The 20706-nt window shown below is 42.8% G+C and overlaps 1 protein-coding gene across 2 annotated transcripts; it reads left to right on the top strand.

Annotated features, from left to right (window-relative positions):
• LOC106579130 (myosin light chain kinase, smooth muscle) lies at positions 1–19899 on the top strand. 2 transcript variants are annotated; one of them, XM_014158717.2, is made up of 15 exons: positions 1–152; positions 607–794; positions 5043–5078; positions 5309–5439; positions 5676–5832; positions 6718–7029; positions 7230–7326; positions 7679–7882; positions 8305–8522; positions 17284–17407; positions 17805–17957; positions 18361–18490; positions 18810–18891; positions 19059–19199; positions 19690–19899. In XM_014158717.2, exons 2-15 carry the CDS (start codon positions 632–634, stop codon positions 19887–19889), a joined length of 2148 nt encoding a protein of 715 aa, XP_014014192.1. In that variant the 5' UTR covers positions 1–152; positions 607–631; the 3' UTR covers positions 19890–19899. The 2 variants fall into 2 exon arrangements, with proteins under 2 accessions (XP_014014192.1, XP_014014193.1); XM_014158718.2 differs by lacking the exon at positions 5043–5078.
• Positions 19900–20706: the final 807 nt, after the last annotated feature.

The raw sequence follows: 20706 nt of genomic DNA, 5'->3' as shown, positions 1-20706 counted from the left end.
AGTGGCGTAGAGATTGCCAAACAACATGCCACAGAGGAGCACAACGAGGCTGTTTTTTGTTTGTGGTGTGTGTATGTGATTTATTGTGACAGTTGGCTAGGTGTGCTTGGCAGAGGTGTTTGGTGACTGTGTTTGGTGAAGGACATAACCAAGTAGGTTAACTCTCTCTGTTCATTTCTCTCCATGTCTCTCTATCTCTGTATCTCTCTTTGTTTTTGTTGTGTTGTGTGTGTGTGTGTGTGAGTATGTTCTCTCTCTGTTGTGTTGTGAGAGGGGGAGGCGGGCCACTGGCTTGCCATATAATTGAACCTGATAAATATAGTGGTTTCCTGTGGTGGGGTAGAGCGCTAGCTAGTGGCTGTAGCCAGTGTGAAAGCAATGCCAGATGAGGTGTGAATTGTGAACCAAATGGAACACATGAGAGTTTCACACATCGCTTTGCAGAGAGATGGAAAGTGAAAGAGATAAGAGTGTGAGAATGAGAGAAATCAAGAAGAAATAAAAGGAGACAGCCAATAAGAGGAGAGGGCGAAAAAGGGGTCGTTGACAGACAACGAATCGGAAACCTTGTCGTGTCTGCTTAACATTGAATGGTTGCCTCTTCAGATTTGTCCATTTTCACCTGGCAAAGATGGACACGGGCAGCATGGGCCCCAAGAAGACTTTCGTGTCCACTTTTCGGATGGATTTTAAGCCTGCCGCCCCTCAGTTTGTGTTGAAGGGGATCAAGAATGAGCTGGAGGACAGGGACACTGCTCAGGGGGGTAGCAGAAAGCAGGGAACCATATCAACAGGTAAGGAATCAGTTTGAACTATTTTAAATAGTTTACTGTTGTCATCAATCAAATATTTCTGGTTCTTGAAGAACGACGCTCAGACCTTCGTTAAAAAATAGCATAGTGCTTTATCGTAGCAATGGGTGTAATTATTTTAGTCATCATTTTGTAGTTATGTGGACGTTTTTGGGCATTGGTCCTATGTGAATCTCAGTGATTGAACTCTTTGCCCTGAAGAACAAGCAACTGACCCTCACTGATCATCCGAAACCTAATTAGCATATGATTCAGAGGTGTTTGCCTGACTCTTGAGGTAAGCATGCCCCTCGACTAGTTATGGATGTTTGTTGTTATTATCCTACCTTGCTGTATGGCCAGAAGGCTCTTTTTTGTTTTGTTGATTTGACAATATCAACATGTTCAAAGGCATTTGTGTATCTATACAACTGAACCACTTATAACATTTTAGAATAATTCCAGTTATAATTATTAGATGTTGAATGCATGAGCCAAAACATTGGTGACTTAAAATAAATAACACCTCTTCAGAGGTTCAAGCCAGCAAAGCTGCCTTATATTTAAATCTAAAAAGGATTACATTTGTTTGTTTTTCCCAGCTGATTTACCCAAGGAACAAAGAAAAATGAGAGACATTTTCTAATATTTATCAAAAATAAAAAACAACACCGTCCATGCTGTCAATCCAGCATGACTTCTGTCGCGTTCAAAACGACTGGAAACACGAAACTGGGAAATCTCTGACTTCAGTGAGTTCAAGACAACTGTGAACTCGGGGTAAAAAACAAGCTCCGACTGGGAAAATACGTTTTGAACGGTCATCCAAGTCAGGAACTCGAGGCTCTTTGTAGAGCTCCGACCTGAAGATCACCGAAGTTATGATTCAACCTTGTTTTTTCTGAGTTCCCAGTTGTCTTGAAAGCACCATAAATCAAGAGAATGCCAGAATTTGATGACGAAGTTTGATGACAAAATTTACCCACGAAGGACCATCACGCCACCTTCCTGTTCAAGTGACCACAGCACAACAAGGTTGTACAAAAATGTATTGTATGCTGCTGCATAAATGATGTAATATGCCAGGGAGATATGTATACTGTAGCTAAGAAAGTAATTCTAAGTGTATGTTGTGTAGTAAGCAGCTAGTAGCCAAATTAGTCACCCTAATAATGTGGTCCCTTTTCCCCTCATAACTTAGCCTACTCTTCTGACCATTGGTCGTGTGAGTACCTACTGTATGCAGTGTCTCAGCCTGTGCTGCGTGTTTTGTGCATTGTGTATTACGGGTCTCCTCCCATGTCGTTCTACGAGGTTTACCCTCGCTCTTTTGTTTGGGTACATCCCAGTGTTTTGTATATGTGTTTGTTTTGGGTGTATTAAAAACCCAGATTATGTATTCCTGCACCTGTCTCCAAATCCTTTATACCAGCGTGACAGGGATATTTTCACCTCTTAACTTCACCTACTGTTCCCGACTTGGTGGTGCACATTTAGCCTATAGCCTATTTTAGAGAAATGTCATCATCAAATATTTTAAAAGCTTTCATTGTCTGCTTATATGGCACCTTTATTTATCCTACAGTCCTGACTTGGTGTACAGGGAGAACACTGTACACTTGGTGTACACTGTAAGAACGGCCCACGTTCAGAATTCTGTCGTTGTACATTTAAAAAGTGCTGAACAAATAGTTCTATTGACCATGTCTGTCCTAGCTCGCTCATTAATGTCTCAATCGAAATTACGGATTGCCTCTTATCCACTCATCGTCCCCTTATGCCATAGTTTGTACATCTCAATTATCAGTAAAAACCACATTTGTTTAAGCAAGTCAGCCATATCAGCTATGTTTTTTTAAAGGCAGTAAATGAGGCTGAATGAATTGTTTCGCTGCCAGACAAGGCTCAGCTGATAGCCAGGTGTAGCAGTGGCAAGGTGTTGAGACTGCTGTTGGGACTTTATGTAGACCCTAACAGTTTGTGGGCACCGTTTGTCACCTTTATAGTGCAATTAATGTATTGTTTAGTGTTGTGTTGTGTAGTGGCTTTGATGGCATTCATCACAATTTTGGGGGGAGTTGGCCCCATCAAAATGGACATGCTAAAATCACCACTGGATAGATCCCAAATTAATACAATCACTAGCATCAAAAAACATTTTAAGCAATGAGGCTGAGGCAACAGATAAGAACGTTTAGCTTAAAATGTTGATAAACTATTAGGCTATTTTTTCACATTATAAGCACAGCAATGCGCACAGGGCAGTAGGCTATAAGCGCAAATGTTCCATTACCAGGTAAACACCATTCTCAAAAGTGACTGCAAATGTGATTATGCATGTAATGCTTTTATTATAAAGGTGCATTTTTATGGTGAAAATGATCTTCCCCAAACTTGAAACTCATGCGTTGTGTATGTATGCCAGTTAGGCTCTACACCCGTTGTAAAATGGATTAATGTCCTTCATTTTAAGAAGTTGATTAGCCACTTTAGATGTGATACGGGGCGGCAGGTAGCCTAGTGGTTAGAGCGTTGGAATCCCCGACCTGACAAGCGGGACACTAATCTGGACGCTTATAAGAAATCCCGCTATGCCCTCAGACGAACCATCAAACAGGCAAAGCGTCAATACAGGGCTAAGATTGAATTGTACTACACCGGCTCTGACGCTCGTCGGATGTGGCAGGGCTTGTAAACTTTTATGGACTACAAAGGTAAGCACAGCCGCGAGCTGCCCAATGACACAAGCCTACGAGACAAGCTAAATAACTTCTATGCTCGCTTCGAGGCAAGCAACACTGAAGCATGCATGAGAGCATCAGCTGTTCCAGACGGCTGTGTGATCACGCTCTCTGTAGCCGATGTAAGACCTTCAAACAGGTCAACATTCACAAGGCCGCAGGGCCAGACGGATTACCAGGACATGCACTCTGAGCATGCGCTGACCAACTGGTAAGTGTCTTCACTGACATTTTCAACCTGTCCCTGACAAAGGCTGTAATACCAACATGTTTCGAGCAGACCACCATAGTCCCTGTGCACAAGAACACCAAGGTACCAAGGTAACCTGCCTAAATGACTACCGACACGTAGCACTCACGTCTGTAGCCATGAAGTGCTTTGAAAGGCTGGTCATGGCTCACATCAACACCATTATCCCAGAAACTCTAGACCCACTCCAATTTGCATACCGCCCCAACAGATCCACAGATGATGCAATCTCTATTGCACTCCACACTGCTCTTTCCCACCTGGACAGAAGGAACACCTACGTGTTTTTTTACGTTTTTTTTTTACTTCAGTTCATTTTAGTAAATACTTTAACATTTTTTTCTTCTAAAAACTGCATTGTTGGTTAAGGGCTTGTAAGTAAGCATTTCACTGTAAGGTCTACACCTGTTGTATTCGGTGCATGTGACAAATGACATTTGATTTGATTCACAAGTGATAGGCTAATATTGTCACCCATCAGACTATTCTTGATGTAATCTTGTCTTTACATATACTAAATAATATATGTGTGAAAATTAGTTTTGATTTAGAATGGACCATTATCATGCACCTGTCTCGAAACAGGGGCAGAAGAAACATTTTTACTTCATCTATGCACTTAAATAGTGAACAGAGGACGCTTTTCCCGTGGTTCATTTTCATGCCAGCCAGGTAGGCTATACTCCTGTTGTAAAGAGAAGCAATGTGCTTAATATTAGGAAAGTTTTGAAATAAATATAGTAGGCCTAGCTTATAAAAAGCTGATGGGATCCTCCTATTTTTAATAGAGGCCTTCTGTCTGTTTTCTCACACAATTGCATAGCCTATTGAATTGCTTCGCAACGTGTGTTTGATGAGATTTTCAATTACATTTCCATTGATGTCAGAGTGATTATGTGACAATAGAGTGCTGAGTACCAGGCAGTACAAGGAAGTTAGCAAGATTGGTAGGCTACTAATGACCATCAGCAGCATCAGAGCTTGGAGAAGCCTAATTATCGGGATTAAATGGTCACGTGGAATTTGACTGCCGTCATGACCACCAGTGTGACAGTAATAAGTCACCGTAACAGCCCTAGATGTGTGCACCTAAAAGTTGGATGCGATCCGCCAACCAAATCCCAAAGAAGAAGGAGACTATGAGACAGGAGAGAGGATGTGAGAGTAGGCAATTGCGATCTTCCACCCCCCCAAAAAAAGTTACAATATTAATTGCTATCTTCCCATAGTCAATCACCCATGTAATGTGACACTTTTCAGATATCACCTCAAAGAGAAGAGTCTCCACTGAAAAGGGTGAGTTGGTCCATTGACAACTGCTTGGCTTCCAGTCAGATTTAGAATAACAAGTATCAAGACAAAGGCCTTCCTATTCGCATGTGTTTCATTGAACACTTAAAGTACCAAGAACAAGTCAAACTTTACCCAACTTGAAATATGCTTCAAACCGGCAGTTTGCATACTTTGCAAAAAGAGTTGAGCTCAGTGATGTAATGTTAACCACTCGTTGTCTCTGCCTCTTCCAGGTCCCCTGCTGGAGTTTCTTGACCCCCAAGAGCAGTTGGAAGTGCGGGTGGGAGGGCAGGCCAGACTCCACTGTGCCTTCAGGAGCTGCAGTGTTCCTGTGGCTTCCTGCTGGATCTACAACAGAGAGCAGGTCTGGGTTGAATTGGCTTTGGGTCAGAAATAAGGCTGTATGGCTTTATCATATCTATTGTTGATACTTTAAATAAATGTACAACTTTTCACAGATTAAGTTAAATGTTTTACTTCTCAAAACATCTGGGACTAGTTTACCGGACTCAGATTAACTCTAGTCCTGGATTAAACACCAATCTCAAATGCATTTTAGTCCAAGAATACGTTTATTCTGTCTTTTCTCCCTCTATGCAGGTGGTTGCAGGCAGGCCGAGGACTCGTGTAGAGAGCAGTGACACTGACAGCAGTGTGGAGATATCTCAGGCTTGTCCGGACGATGCGGGTACATACACTATATTGGTGCGGAATCGCAGGGGCTTGGCTCAGCACACAGTCACCCTCAGTGTTATCGGTGAGTATCCTGGGGCGTGTTCATGATCACTAAAGTTTCAACCGTTCAATAAACTAGGGTCATATTCATTAGGCACCAAATGAAAGAAAACGTACTTAAACAGAGAGGGACTAGCTGATATCCAGCTATTCCCTCTCTGTTTTAGTTTTTTGTTGCAAAACATTTTGCTACAGTGTACACTAATGAATACGACCCTGCCTCATCCCAATTGACAATTATTGCTGATAGATTGCATTACCACAACATAATACCAATGAGCCTCGATTCTGCTCCTGGAAAGCCACAGAACAAGACGAGATGGTTACTCACACGTAACAATTCCAAGAATAGTCCTGCTAGTAAACTCAATGTCAACGAACCCTACAGTTCGGGGAATGTGTCTTCATCTTGAATAGTCTTGTTCAGGGTGAAGCAGGAAAAGTTCACAGCTGCTGACCTCGACTACGTCAAAAGAGGTTATGCATTTGGTCTCTCGGAGCTCAGTTGCTTCCATCTAAAGTTGACCATGGGCCCTCTTCCAATAGTTTTAAATGGCTTCCTTCCTTCTTTCCTACATTGAGGTATCAGAGGAGCTGTCTCTGTGTCTCTGTGTCTCTGTGTCTCAGTTTAAATTATTATACAAAATTTGGCAGGTGTACATTGAGGTATCATCACTGCTCTAACATGACTGAACTAATGAGTTAAGTAAAGTATTAGGAAACCACATCTAACTTGGGCCCTGTTCCAATTCTATACCACATCTACCTTGGATCCTGTTCCAATGCTTTCAAATGGCATCCTTCCTTAGGAATCCAAATCCACCACACCAGTCATGTCAGATCAGTGCTTTCAAAAGGAAGCAAATGTAATCTCACAGGCTCTGTGTTTGTCTCCCTGTCTTCTCAGACCGGCCTCACCCTCCGGCATCTAGTCCCATGGTCTCCCAGCTCTCCTCCTGCTCCCTGGTCCTGTCATGGTCGGGGCCCAGCTACGACGGGGGCACTGCCGTCACAGGCTACACGGTGGAGGTGAGACGAGAAGGCACTGAGAAGCCTGAGGACTGGACTGAGGTGACGACCCATTGCAAGAACACCTCGTACCGGATCCGCTCGGTCCTGGAGCCCCTTGGGGAGTACCGCTTTCGCGTTCGGGCCTACAATTTGGCAGGTGTCAGTGAGCCGAGTGAGGTGTCGGACCGTGTCAAGATGGAAACCAGAGGTTGGTGGAAATTGATTTTCTCCAAACAGTGACTTTGATGATTACTACAAGTTTAGCTCTTAAAACAGTTGTTGATCTGATTGGTTGTCTGTCTATTGGTTTATCCTTTAAATGTCTCGTATCTACATTCTGTTGAATTCAACTACACATATACTGTACAGTAGTTCTTGTTGACTAATCTTGATTCTGTGCTTTTGAAGGAGAGCTAAAAGAGGAATCCCAATCGTATGTGACTGTCACCATTGACACGACGCACAAAGTCAAGGATCATTACAATGTGCATGAGAAGCTGGGAATGTAAGCATTAGATGGTCACTCACTCAGTATATTGACTCATTGCTGAACTGGGTTGTGTTCAGTTGGCATGAAACGGAACAAAACTGTCCGAAACTGAAGTACTATCTGGGTTGTATTCATTTGTGCTCATCATAGCAAACGAAAAGCGACAATGAGTGTTCTCATTGGACAAGCTCAGGTATTCCCTCCCAGTTTTGTTTAGTTTTCTTCTGTTTGGTGTCTAGTTAATATGACCATGAACTTGTCGATTTTCATTTTCTGTGGCGACACATTTTAAAACACTTGAAAACGTTTTGCTACTGTGTGTCCTAATGAACACAACCCTGCTAACTGCCTATTGGAACCTCAACAGGGGGAAGTTTGGCCAGGTGTTCAGGCTGAGTCACAAGGAGACAGGTCAGGTGTGTGCAGGGAAGTTCTACCGGGCCCATAGCTCCAAGGCGAAGGCTGTGGCGCGCAGGGAGATCGAGCTGATGAACTGTCTCCACCACCCCAAGCTGGTGCAGTGCCTCGGGGCCTATGACACCCGCTCCGAAATCATCATGGTGATGGAGTAGTAAGCACAGCCAGTTCCAATCATTAAGATTATTCTAGGAGTACAATTGCATTGATGTCTTTACTGAGTTTCCATTACAATATAATGTGTGCATGTCAATATGTGTGCACGTTTATAGTGTGTTTCTCTTCTCTTCTGCACTTTCCTGGAGATAGGATTGAGGGCCCCTGCATGTAGCCTGGTACCTAGATCTCCTATGGTTGTTGTCATTGCCAAGTTTGGACTTGGCAAAACCACACAAACAGATCTGGGACCAGCCTACACGGCTGTTGAGAGATCTACATTGTTTACATTGAACGTGCATATGCAAGGGATCAGTCTAATAATGGGCTTGTATCATTGAGGCCTATCCAATCCTCTAGAGCTATAGGATCTATGGATTGGTTTGACATGTGACCTTGGTCTTCCTTATACATCTCTAGCATTGCCGGCGGGGAACTGTTTGAGCGCATCGTGGACGACAACTTTGAGCACACGGAGCCTACCAGCGCACGCTACATGCAACAGCTCCTGGAGGGAATGCAGTACATCCACCGGCAGAACATTGTCCACTTGGACCTCAAGCCAGAAAACATTGTGTGTGTGGACACCACGGGCACGCGGATTAAGATCATCGACTTTGGCCTGGCAGCCAAGCTGGGTGAGTGGGTTTGGAGTAGAGACTAATAGTATTTTCAAACTATCGTGCTGACCCGAACGTTATTTTGCTACTTTCCTGGCTCAGATATTTTGTTTGCACAGTACAGCTTGGCTGAGCTCAACTCAGTAGTGTAAAAAGGGTCTTCATAGTGTCCTGCAGATACAAGGGCCATGTGCAGTAGGGGACAATGTTGTGGGACGTTCAAAATCAGGTCAAAATACATTTTGCGTAGAACAGACCTACAGTGCCTTCAGAAAGTATCACACCCCTTGACTTTTTCCATATTTTGTTGTGTTACAGTCTGAATTTAAAATGGATTACTTGGTGTTTTTTGGCACTGGCCTACATACCCCATCATGTGGAATTATGTTTAAAAAAATGACACTGAACCAAAATATAAACGCCACATGTACAGTGTTGGTCCCATGTTTCATGAGCTGAAATAAAACATCCCAGAAAGGTTCCATATGCACAAAAAGCTTATTTCTTATATTGTGCACAATTTGTTAACATCCCTGTTAGTGAGCATTTCTCCTTTGCCAAGATGTTCCACCCACCTGACAGGTGTGGCATATCACAAAGTTGATTAAACAACATGATCATTACATAGGTGCACCTTGCAGTGAGGACAATAAAAGGTCACTCTAAAATGTGCAGTTTTGCCACACAACACAATGCCACAGATGTATCAAGATTTGAGGGAGCGTGCAACTGGCATGCTAACTGAAGGAATGTCCACTAGAGCTGTTGCTAGAGAATTGAATGTTCATTTCTCTACCATTTATAAATGTAAATTTGAATGCACAGAGATACCGTAACGAGATCCTGAGGCCAATTGTCGTGCCATTCATCCATCGCCATCACCCCATGTTTCAGCATGATAATGCACAGCCCCATGTCGCAAAGATTTGTCGCATGCTGAAAATGTGATAGTTATTCCATGGCCTGTATACTTACCAGACATGTCACCAATTGAGCATGTTTGGGATGCTCTGGATCAACATGTACGACAGCGTGTTCCAGTTCACGTCAATATCCAGCAACCTAACACAGCCATTGAAGAGGAGTGGGACAACATTCCACAGGCCACACCAGATACTGACTGGTTTTCTGATCCACGCCCCTACATTTTTAACATATGTGACCATCAGATGCATATCTATATTCCCAGTCATGTGAAATCCATAGATTAGGGCCTAATAAATGTATTTCAATTGACTGATTTTCTTATATGAACTGTAACTCAGTAAAATCTTTAAAATTGTTCCATGTTGTGTTTATATTTGTTCAGTGTCATTAAAAATGAAAAGCTGAAATATCTTGAGTCAATAAGTATTCAACCCCTTTCTAATGGCAAGCCTAAGTAAGTGCAGGAGTAAAAATGTGCTTAACAAGTCACATAATAGGTTGCATGGACTCACTCTGTGTGCAATAAGTGTTCAACAGGACTTTTTTAAAGACTACCTCATCTCTGTACACTACACATTCAATTATCTATAAGGTCCCTCAGTCGAGCAGCGAATTTCAAACACAGATTTAACCAGGTTTTCCAATGCCTCGCAAAGAAGGGCACTTATTGGTAGATGGGGAAAAATATAAAAAATATGACATTGAATATCCCTTTGAGCATGGTGAAGTTATTCATTCCACTTTGGATGGTGTATCAATACACCCAGTCACTACAAACATACAGGCGTCCTTCCTAACTCAGTTGCCAGAGAGGAAGGAAACTGCACAGAGAAGAGTCTTGGTGGTTCTAAACTTATTCCATTTAAGAATGGAGCCACTGTGTTCTTGGGGACCTTCAATGTTGCAAACATTTTTGGTACCCTTCCCCAGATCTGTGCAGCAACACAATCCTGTCTCTGAGCTCTACGGTCAATTCCTTCGACCTCGTGACTTGGTTTTTGCTCTGACACGCACTGTCAACTGTGACAGGTGTGACAGGTGTACATAGACAGGTGTGTGCCTCTCCAAATCACGTCCAATCAATTAAATTTACCACAGATGGATTTGTAGAAACAGCTCAAGGATGATCAATGGAAACAGGATGCACCTGAGCTCAATTTCGAGTCTCATAGCAAAGGGTCTAAGTACTTATGTAAATTAAGATTTTCTGTTTTTATTTGTAATAAATTTGCAAACATTCCCCAAAACCTGTTTTCACTTTGTTCTCACTCTGTTTTCATTATGGGGTATTGTGTGTGGATTGAGGAACAGTAGATTTATTTAAACCATTTTAGAATAAGGCTGTAATGAAACAAAATGTGGAAAAAGTGAAGAGGTCTGAATGCTTTCCGAATGCACTGTATCTAGATATGTAAAATCGCTGGACAGGAATTTTTTGACAACAGCTTGCCCATGAAATGGACACACGCAGAGGAGGCTGGTGGGAGGAGCTATATGACAGACTCATTGTAATGGCTGGAAGGGAATGAATGCTAACGGACCTACCAATCGTTTTTTAAGTATTGAAACCAAACCATATGGATATGAATGAAAAGTATTTGAATAAACATGAAAATGTGAATGTAGGAAGCGAACATCATTTCAAATAGGCTACATGTAATATAAAACAGCCTATAAACACTATAAATAGGTCAGAAGCCAGACAGGGAGATTAAGAAGGAATGATAAATTAATTATTTAGGGTATATTATTTAAATTATTTGAAGGCTATAGCCTACGAAGAAATACATTATGAATCATTTGCGAGTGCGACACAGTATCGTGGAAGGGACATAAAGCGCGCAGCATTAAACCCCATTTTGTTGTATTAAATCATTATAGTCTATAAATTGCGCATATAGGCTGGGACTTACTTAGAATTAAATACAAATTCACCAAAAAATGACCTTATTTGTGCATTTGAATTCATTTTTAGAATTCATTTTTAGAAACACGAGTTTGGCCAGTCTGTGGCTTCAGGCTCATGCGATGGTGCATGGAGAGCCATCCAGGAGCAGAGAATATCCTCTCTACACTTGCAGAGCCACTCGGGATGCTAAACACCCTTTTGGCCATTCTTGCCAGGCTGGGCAGAGATGCAGTTGTTTAATATATATACATATCTATATATAGGCAAGCCTAAAGGTTTTTAGGCCAAATAACCCAATCAAAATGGAAATCTCCTTGAACGTGGGAATAGGCCAGGCCTATTGGCACAAAATCAATTATGGCCTATTGTATAGATAATAGAATGAAAATGAAAGAAACGTTTAAGAGATCAGATTCTTAGTTTAGAAATACTTTGCTACTATTATGCAGTTATCTACCCAAATCGTTCATTTCTTTTTGCATGTGCACGTAGTAAGTACACCATGTACACCACTACACTTTTGGGATAAGTGTCTTTTCAGATTCCATAATGATTATTTACAGTTGAAGTCAGAAGTTTACATACACTTAGGTTGGAGTCATTAAAACTTGTTTTTCAACCACTCCACACATTTCTTGTTAACAAACTATAGTTTGGGCAAGTCGGTTAGGACATTACTTTGTGTATGACACAAGTAATTTTTCCAACAATTGTTTACAGACAGCTCATTTCACTTATAATGTACTGTATCACAATTCCAGTGGGTCAGAAGTTTACATACACCAAGTTGACTGTGCCTTTAAACAGCTTGGAAAATTCTAGAAAATGATGTCATGGCGTTAGAAGCTTCTGATAGGCTAATTGACACCATTTGAGACAACTGGAGGTGTACCTGTGGATGTATTTCAAGGCCTACCTTCAAACTCAGTGCCTCTTTGCTTGACCTCAGCTGAAAATCAAAAGAAATCAGCCAATACCTCAGGAAAAAAATTGTAGACCTCCACAAGTCTGGTTCATCCTTGGGAGCAATTTCCAAACGCCTGAAGGTACCACGTTCTGTACAAACAATAGTACGAAAGTATAAACACGCAGCAGCCACCACTTTATTTTAAGAATGTGAAATGTCAGTATAATAGTAGAGAGAATTATTTATTTCAGCTTTTATTTCTTTCATCACATTCCCAGTGGGTCAGAAGTTTACATACACTCTATTAGTATTTTGTAGCATTGCCTTTAAATTGTTTAACTTGGGTCAAACATTTCGGGTAGCCTTCCACAAGCTTCCCACAATAAGTTGGGTGAATTTTGGCCCATTCCTCCTGACAGAGCTGGTGTAACTGAGTCAGGTTTGTAGGCCTCCTTGCTCGCACACGCTTTATCAGTTCTGCCCACAAATGTTCTAAGTGATTGAGGTCAGGACTTTGATGGCCACTCCAATACCTTGACTTTGTTATCCTTAATATGCTTGGGGTCATTGTCCATTTGGAAGACCCATTTGCGACCAAGCTTTAACTTCCTGACTGATGTCATGAGATGTTGCTTCAATATATCCACATAATTTTCCTTCTCATGATACCATCTATTTTGTGAAGTGCACCAGTCCCTCCTGCAACCGTGCTTCACGGTTGGGATGGTGTTCTTTGGCATGCACGTGAAGAGTCCATTTTACATTTTCAGTCTTTGAACGAAAACGACGTCTCCCGGTCGGAATATTATCGCTATTTTACGAGAATAATCGCATAAAAATTGATTTTAAACAGCGTTTGACATGCTTCGAAGTACGGTAATGGAATATTTAGATTTCTTTTGTCATGATACGCGCCGGCGCGTCACGCTTCGGATAGTGTCTTGAACGCACGAACAAAACGCCGCTATTTGGATATAACTATGGATTATTTGGAACCAAACCAACATTTGTTGTTGAAGTAGAAGTCCTGGGAGTGCATTCTGACGAAGAACAGCAAAGGTAATCCAATTTTTCTTATAGTAAATCTGAGTTTGGTGAGTACCAAACTTGGTGGGTGTCAAAATAGCTAGCCTGTGATGGCCGGGCTATCTACTCAGAATATTGCAAAATGTGCTTTCACCGAAAAGCTATTTTAAAATCGGACATAGCGATTGCATAAAGGAGTTCTGTATCTATAATTCTTAAAATAATTGTTATGTTTTTTGTGAATGTTTATCGTGAGTAATTTAGTAAATTCACCGGAAGTGTTCGGTGGGAATGCTAGTTCTGAACGTCACATGCTAATGTAAATAGCTGTTTTTTGATATAAATATGAACTTGATTGAACAAAACATGCATGTATTTTATAACATAATGTCCTAGGAGTGTCATCTGATGAAGATCATCAAAGGTTAGTGCTGCATTTAGCTGTGGTTTTGGTTTTTGTGACATTATATGCTAGCTTGAAAAATGAGTGTCTGATTATTTCTGGCTGGGTACTCTCCTGACATAATCTGTTTTGCTTTCGTTGTAAAGCCTTTTTGAAATCGGACAGTGTGGTTAGATAAAGGAGAGTCTTGTCTTTAAAATGGTGTAAAATAGTCATATGTTTGAAAAATGGAAGTTTTCGGATTTTCGAGGAGTTTGTATTTTGCGCCACGCCCTATCATTGGATATTGGAGCGGTGTTCCGTTAGCGGAACGTCTAGATGTATGAAGTTATACTTGTGTACTATTGTTTGTACAGATGAACGTGGTACCTTCAGGTGTTTGGAAATTGCTCCCAAGGATGAACCAGACTTGTGGAGGTCTACAATTTTGTTTCTGAGGTCTTATTTCTTTTGATTTTCCCATGATGTCAGGCAAAAAGGCACTGAGTTTGAAGGTAGGCCTTGAAATACATCCACAGGTACACCTCCAGTTGACTCAAATGATGTCAATTAGCCTATCAGAAGCTTCTAAAGCCATGACATTTTCTAGAATTTTCCAAGCTGTTTAAAGGCACAGTCAACTTAGTGTATCCAAACTTCTGACCACTGGAATTGTGATACAGTTAATTATAAGTGAAATAATCTGTCTGTAAACAATTGTTGGAAAAATTAGTTGTGTCATGCACAAAGTAGATGTCCTAAGCGACTTGCCAAAACTATAGTTTAACAAGAAATGTGGGAGTGGTTGAAAAACAAGTTTTAATGACTCCAACCTAAGTGTATGTAAACTTCCGACTGCAACTGTAGGTATTTGTAGTTGTCACATATTCTAAGTCAGAACCATCCAAAGTAGTGATGCTAGTCGGGCGGGCGGGAGCAGGCAGTGGTCGGTTGAAGAGCATGCATTTAGTTTTACTAGCATTTAAGAGCAGTTGGAGGCCACGGAAGGAGTGATGTATGGCAGTGAAGCTCGTTTGGAGGTTTGTTAACAGTGTCCAAAGGGCCAGAAGTATACAGAATGGTGTCGTCTACGTAGAGTTGGATCAGAGAATCACCAGCAGCAAGAGCGACATCATTGATATATACAGAGAAAAGAGTCGGCCCGAGAATTGAACCATGTGGCACCCCTATAGAGACTGCCAGAGGTCCGGACAACTGGCCCTCCGATTTGACGCATTGAACTCTATCTGAGAAGTCGTTGGTGAACCAGGCGAGGCAGTCATTTGAGAAACCAAGGCTATTGAGTCTGCCGATAAGAATGCGGTGATTAACAGAGTCGAAAGCCTTGGCCAGGTTGATGAAGACGGCTGCACAGTACTGTCTTATCGATGGCGGTTATGATATCGTTTAGCACCATTGAGCGTGGCTGAGGTGCACCCATGACCAACTTGGAAACCAGATTGCATAGCGGAGAAGGTACGGTGGGATTCGAAATGATCGGTTATCTGTTTGTAAACTTTAGAAAGGCAGGGCAGGATGGATATAGGTCTGTAACAGTTTGGGTCTAGAGTGTCTACCCATTTGAAGAGGGGGATGACCGCGGAGCTTTCCAATCTTTAGGGATCTAAGACAATACGAAAGAGAGGTTGAACAGGCTAGTAATAGGGGTTGCAACAATTGTGGCGGATCATTTTAGAAAGAGGGTCCAGATTGTCTAGCCCAGCTGATTTGTAGGGGTCCAGATTTTGCAGCTCTTTCAGAACTTCATCGATGACGACTTGGGCATGTCGCTGCAGGGGGTGCAGAGCTGTTGGCCGGGGTAGGGGTAGCTAGGTGGAAAGCATGGCCAGGTGTAGAAAAATGCATATTGAAATTCTCGATTATCGTAGATTTATCGGTGGTGACAGTGTTTCCTAGCCTCAATGCAGTGGGCAGCTGGGAGGAGATGCTCTTACTCTCCATGGACTTTACAGTGTCCCAAAACATTTTGCAATTAGTGCTACAGGATGCAAATTTCTGTTTGAAATTGTTAGCCTTTGCTTTCCTAACTGACTGTGTATATTGGTTCCTGACTTCCCTGAAAAGTTGCATATCCCAGGGGCTATTCGATGCTAATGTAATACACAACAGGATGTTTTTGTGCTGGTCAAGGGAAGTCAAGTCAGGAGTGAACCAGGGGCTATATCTGTTCTTAGTTCTACATTTTTTGAATGGGGCATGCTTATTTAAGATGGAGAGGAAAGCACTTTTAAAGAACAACCAGGCATCCTCTACTGACGGGATGATGTCAATATCCTTCCAGGATACCCGGGCTAGGTCGATTAGAAAGGCATGCTCGCTGAAGTATTTTAGGGAGCGGTTGACAGTGATGAGGGGTGATCGTTTGACCGTGGACCCATTACGGATGCAGGCAATGAGGCAGTGATCGCTGAGATACTGGTTGAAGACATCAGAGGTGTATTTGGAGGGCAAGTTGGTCAGGATGATATCTATGAGGGTGCCAATATTTACGGATTTATGGTTGTACCTGGTAGGTTCCTTGGATAATTTGTGTGAGATTGAGGGCATCGATCTTAGATTGTAGGGCGGTCGGGGTGTTAAGCATATTCCAGTTTAGGTTACCTAACAGTATGAACTCTGAAGATAGATGGGGGGGAAACAATTCACATATGGTGTCCAGGGCACAGCTGGGGGCTGAGGGGGGTCTATAACAAACGGCAACTGTGAGACTTATTTCTGTAAAGGTGGATTTTTAAAAGTGGAAGCTCGAACTGTTTGGGCACAGACTCTCTTGCTCTTGGTCCTCATCTTAGTAAGTCACCTTGATTTAGCATCTGTGTGTTTTTATCAATTTCTATATGAAACTCCATGACAGTAGCTAAAGCAAGCGGCTATTAGCAGCACACAAGTAGACTACAAATGCATGCTGGGGTGGGCATGCCCTGAGCTCAGTTGTGAACTGAGGCTACCAGAGCAGGAGAGAAGGCCTATGCACCAGCCTTCGGTCATCTCGCTCCACGCTCCAGTCAAATTGGGCACCCTCCGCTCCTCGCTCACATACTCTGCTGGGCACACACTATCAGCAGGGGGGCAGAGGTTAGTAAACAGGAAAGGGTAGTCCACATATCCTGCAGCTACACTGGCTAGCATCGCTTGTCAGCAGATGCATGCATGGGCACTACCCTACCTGCTATCCAGTACCATCTACCCTTTTTCGTTTTTTGCATTCTGATATCCACTATCCATTTTTATTTTTGGATTTGACTACTGGACATTGGGAGAGCATAACTCTTGAGATGCATGCTGCCATCCTTTTATGTATTATTGTCTATGTATTTTGTTTTACTGTAAAGTATACTGTATTTAGATGTGAAATTCACTTTGAGTTTATTCCATTGGGATTTGATCCGCTCTGTACAGAGATGGATGAAAAACCTTAAACACAATGGGCATGTTACAGGTCATCTTTATTACAAGCTTGCTGCGCAATTGACCAGATCTCACAATACCACATTAACATGACACAGCAGTCTCCTGAGACTGCAATAAAGAGAACCTGGAATATGGCCGGTATCAATGTAATAACCTTGACCACCATGTTTCTCAACTGTTTTCCTCTCCAATACAGAGCCTGGTATTCCACTGATGGTGATGCATGGGACGCCTGATTTTGTGGCCCCAGAGGTGATCAGCTACGAGCCGGTAGGGCTGGCCACTGACATGTGGAGCATCGGAGTCATCTGTTTCATCTTGTGAGTTATGAACAGGCCCACCGACTTGCTTCTATTCAAGTACACCAGGGTCCAGTGTTCAGTAGGGCGCACTGTAGAAAAGAATGTCTGGGTTGCGTTCACACTGGTGCAACATGCTAAACGTTTCAGATAGAAATACCATGAATAGAGCAGTTTGTTTTGCTGACTCTACATGTCACAGAGACGTCTGTTGTACACCATATATTTCTATCAGACAGTTTGCAGCATTGTGCCTTATTGAACATGGTCAAGCGTAAGTTTTTTCGCGGCAAAGCTTGCCTTTACTGCCATCTGCTGGCTATAGAAATATAACAAATGGTGCCCCATAGGAATGGTCGAATGGTTCAATAAACACATACAATGGGCAATGTGACCCTGCTTCTCTGCTGCCTCCCAGGCTGAGCGGTGAGTTGCCCTTCCAAGGTAACAGTGACGCAGAGACCCTGAGCCTGGTGACGGCCGCCTGCTATGAGTTTGACCAGGAAAGCTTCGAGGACATCTCGGACCAGGCTAAAGACTTCATCACCTCTCTGCTCAAGAAAGACACAAGGTTTGTGTCGCCTACTGTCTAGATGTTGGCTGACTGGATTGCTGCTTGCTGGCATCCATATTGTCTTATGCACTGGGGACACGTGTACATGCGTGCCTGCACGTTTAGTCTGTCAGGTTAGATTTAAACTCCACTAAAATGTTCTCCTTAGCGAAACATTACTGACACTTGCTTAGCTACGACCTCTGACACGCACCCAAATTCTGTGGAGACCTGCGGTGAAGTCACAGAGCCTCTATGGAGTAAATCTAGTGGAGTATAAATCCAAAGAAATGGCTAACAATATACTACTGGAGTTGGAGCAGGTTATTCTGTGTTGTGCTTGCAACCGAGTGTGAAACCAAGCGAGAAATGGTATAATGGTGTGCTCTTGCCCCTCCCCAAACCCTGACTCCATCTTTAGGTGTAGGCTGTTGTGTGACGAGGCCCTGGCCCACCCCTGGATGGCCTCTTTTACCCTTCTGGTCCGCCGGCCCACCAAGTCCCTCAAGAAGGACAAGATTCGACGTTTCTTGGCCAAGCGCAGATGGAAGGTATATCCATATTACCGTACACAATTCAATTCTACGTCACATTCCATTTCAAACGTTTTCTGCCCTAATGAACACATCCCTGGCCCCATACGGTATGTGCTGAAGCCAACTCTTCAATTGTTATCATGTCCAGCCATACAACATTTTTTGGCACGACTATGAACAGAGAGGAGTGAGTTAAAGCAAACAGACTGGGCCAGCAGGCTAACTCAGTGAAAGAACCAACAAGGGGTCTGTTAATAGCGTCTCATTGATTCATATGGCAGACGCCTGGTTCTCAGTGATGTATGTGGTGTTTTACCTCTCTCCATAACTATAGACAACAGGCAAGGCTGTCCTGGCACTGCAGAGGATGGCCAACCTTACCAACGGACCTGACTCTCCTGGCAGCCCTGGGGAGGGTAAGAGACACATCCATTGACCATCTAGGGCTCAATGTCAGTGTTTTGCCTTTTTAATGTTAAATCAACTTCTGAAAAGTGGTACTCTCCCTGGTAGTGTGCTCCTGTTTATTAACCTTTGTTGGAAGATGACAGTATTATTTTCCCTCTCTCCTCACCCCACCCAGAGGCTAGCTGGAGCCCGGCGGCAGAGCAGGCCATCCAGAACCTGGATCAGGAGCTGCAGAGCGAACCCCGCTTCCAGCAGGTCCTAAGGGACACCAGCCAGCCCCGGGGATCTACCGCCCGCCTGGTCTGTCGCGTCCAGGGTACGTTTGGTTGGAAGCTTAATCAAGAGCAGTGGTTGGGGCCAATTCGAATTGAAGTCAATTCAGGAAGTAAACAGATTCAATAATTGAAAAAAATTGAATCTATTTCCAATGACTTCTCAATAAATGGAAAAGGAGAAGCTATTTTCAAAAGTGTTTCCATTTTGGAATTTTCAATTGAAATCATTCCAATTTGAGCGACTTCAATTAGATTTGACCTCAACCCCATTTGCTACACACAATCAATGAGAGCACTCTGTGCTCAGGGTGACCCTTGTGACCTAAAACAGTTTAATGTTAACCCTGGTCTCATGTTGCTTGTTATTGTAACCTTAGTTTTCCGTCGCTCGTCATTTGAACCCGTCACTCACCATTTGAACCCTATTTCCGTCACTCACCCGTTGAACCATTGTCTCGCCCTGTGGCTTGTCATTTCAACCCTTCTCGCCCTTTCACTCACCATTTTAACCCTGGTCTCTCCCCGTCACAGGCTACCCCGAGCCGGAGGTGGTGTGGTTTAAGGATGAGGAGCCCGTGGAGTCATCTTCGAGGGTCACCGTGGGGTACGACGGCATGTGTGAGCTGGTCCTAACTGACCTGGGACCTGCCGACTCTGGGGTTTACAAGTGCAGAGCCACCAACGACCTAGGGGAGGCACTGTGTTCGGCCAAACTTACTGTGGAACTGTAGCCTGAAAACACAAAACAACTACATCCCTAATCTCCACCTATTTCCCCAAAGTGTGCACTTTCCGTTATGGATTTAACAATGGTGGAAACTCCCTAGTAGCCGATGATAACACCAATCCAATGTTTTGAATCCATAACGGAAAGTGTGGAAGTGCACACTTTGGGAGAAGGGTGCGGAATCGGGATGTAGCCTACAATCAATGTTGGGGAAGCTACTCTGAAAAGATAGTTTACCAAACTACCAATTACTTCACACTGGAAGAAGTTAAGCTACAAATTGCAAGAACCGATCACTCTTGTTATGATTGTTTTTGTGCTTAATAGGACAAATTACACAATGTGTCAAGTGAGAATTAGACAGGTCTGATGTCAAAAAAGGAAATTGCCTGCCTACTTCACCCATATTTTAGCAAAATAAAGTGTGTAGTAGTTAGCTAAATGGCAAAAAAATTCACTGCTGAAACCACTAACAAGATTTTAATTTAGCTTAACTACTACCAAGCTACTGCAAAATATAGTTTAATTAGCAATTGAACTACAATGCAATCTAGAAGGTGACCTTGGTCTAAAATGTGTAATTGTTGTGAACTGCTCTGAGGTGGAAGAACTGAACCAGTGAAAGCAAATTCCAGGGTGTTCATTAGGACACTGTACAGAGATCTGTTTTCATGCCATTTCTTTGTTGTTGCTTTTTCATTTTTTTGACCCTGGGATAGATTGACCACTGTCGGGCATGTTTCTTTCCCATCTCCTATGACTTCTGGTCATTGCAAGATGTAGGAGAGATGAGAAGGCCACTTTAGACTTGAGATACGGTC

The sequence above is a fragment of the Salmo salar genome, chromosome ssa19, assembly GCF_905237065.1.
Source record: "Salmo salar chromosome ssa19, Ssal_v3.1, whole genome shotgun sequence".
In the NCBI taxonomy this organism is placed as follows: Eukaryota; Metazoa; Chordata; class Actinopteri; order Salmoniformes; family Salmonidae; genus Salmo; species Salmo salar.
Note: the sequence above shows the minus strand (reverse complement) of the source record. Positions and strands in the feature narration are given on the sequence as shown.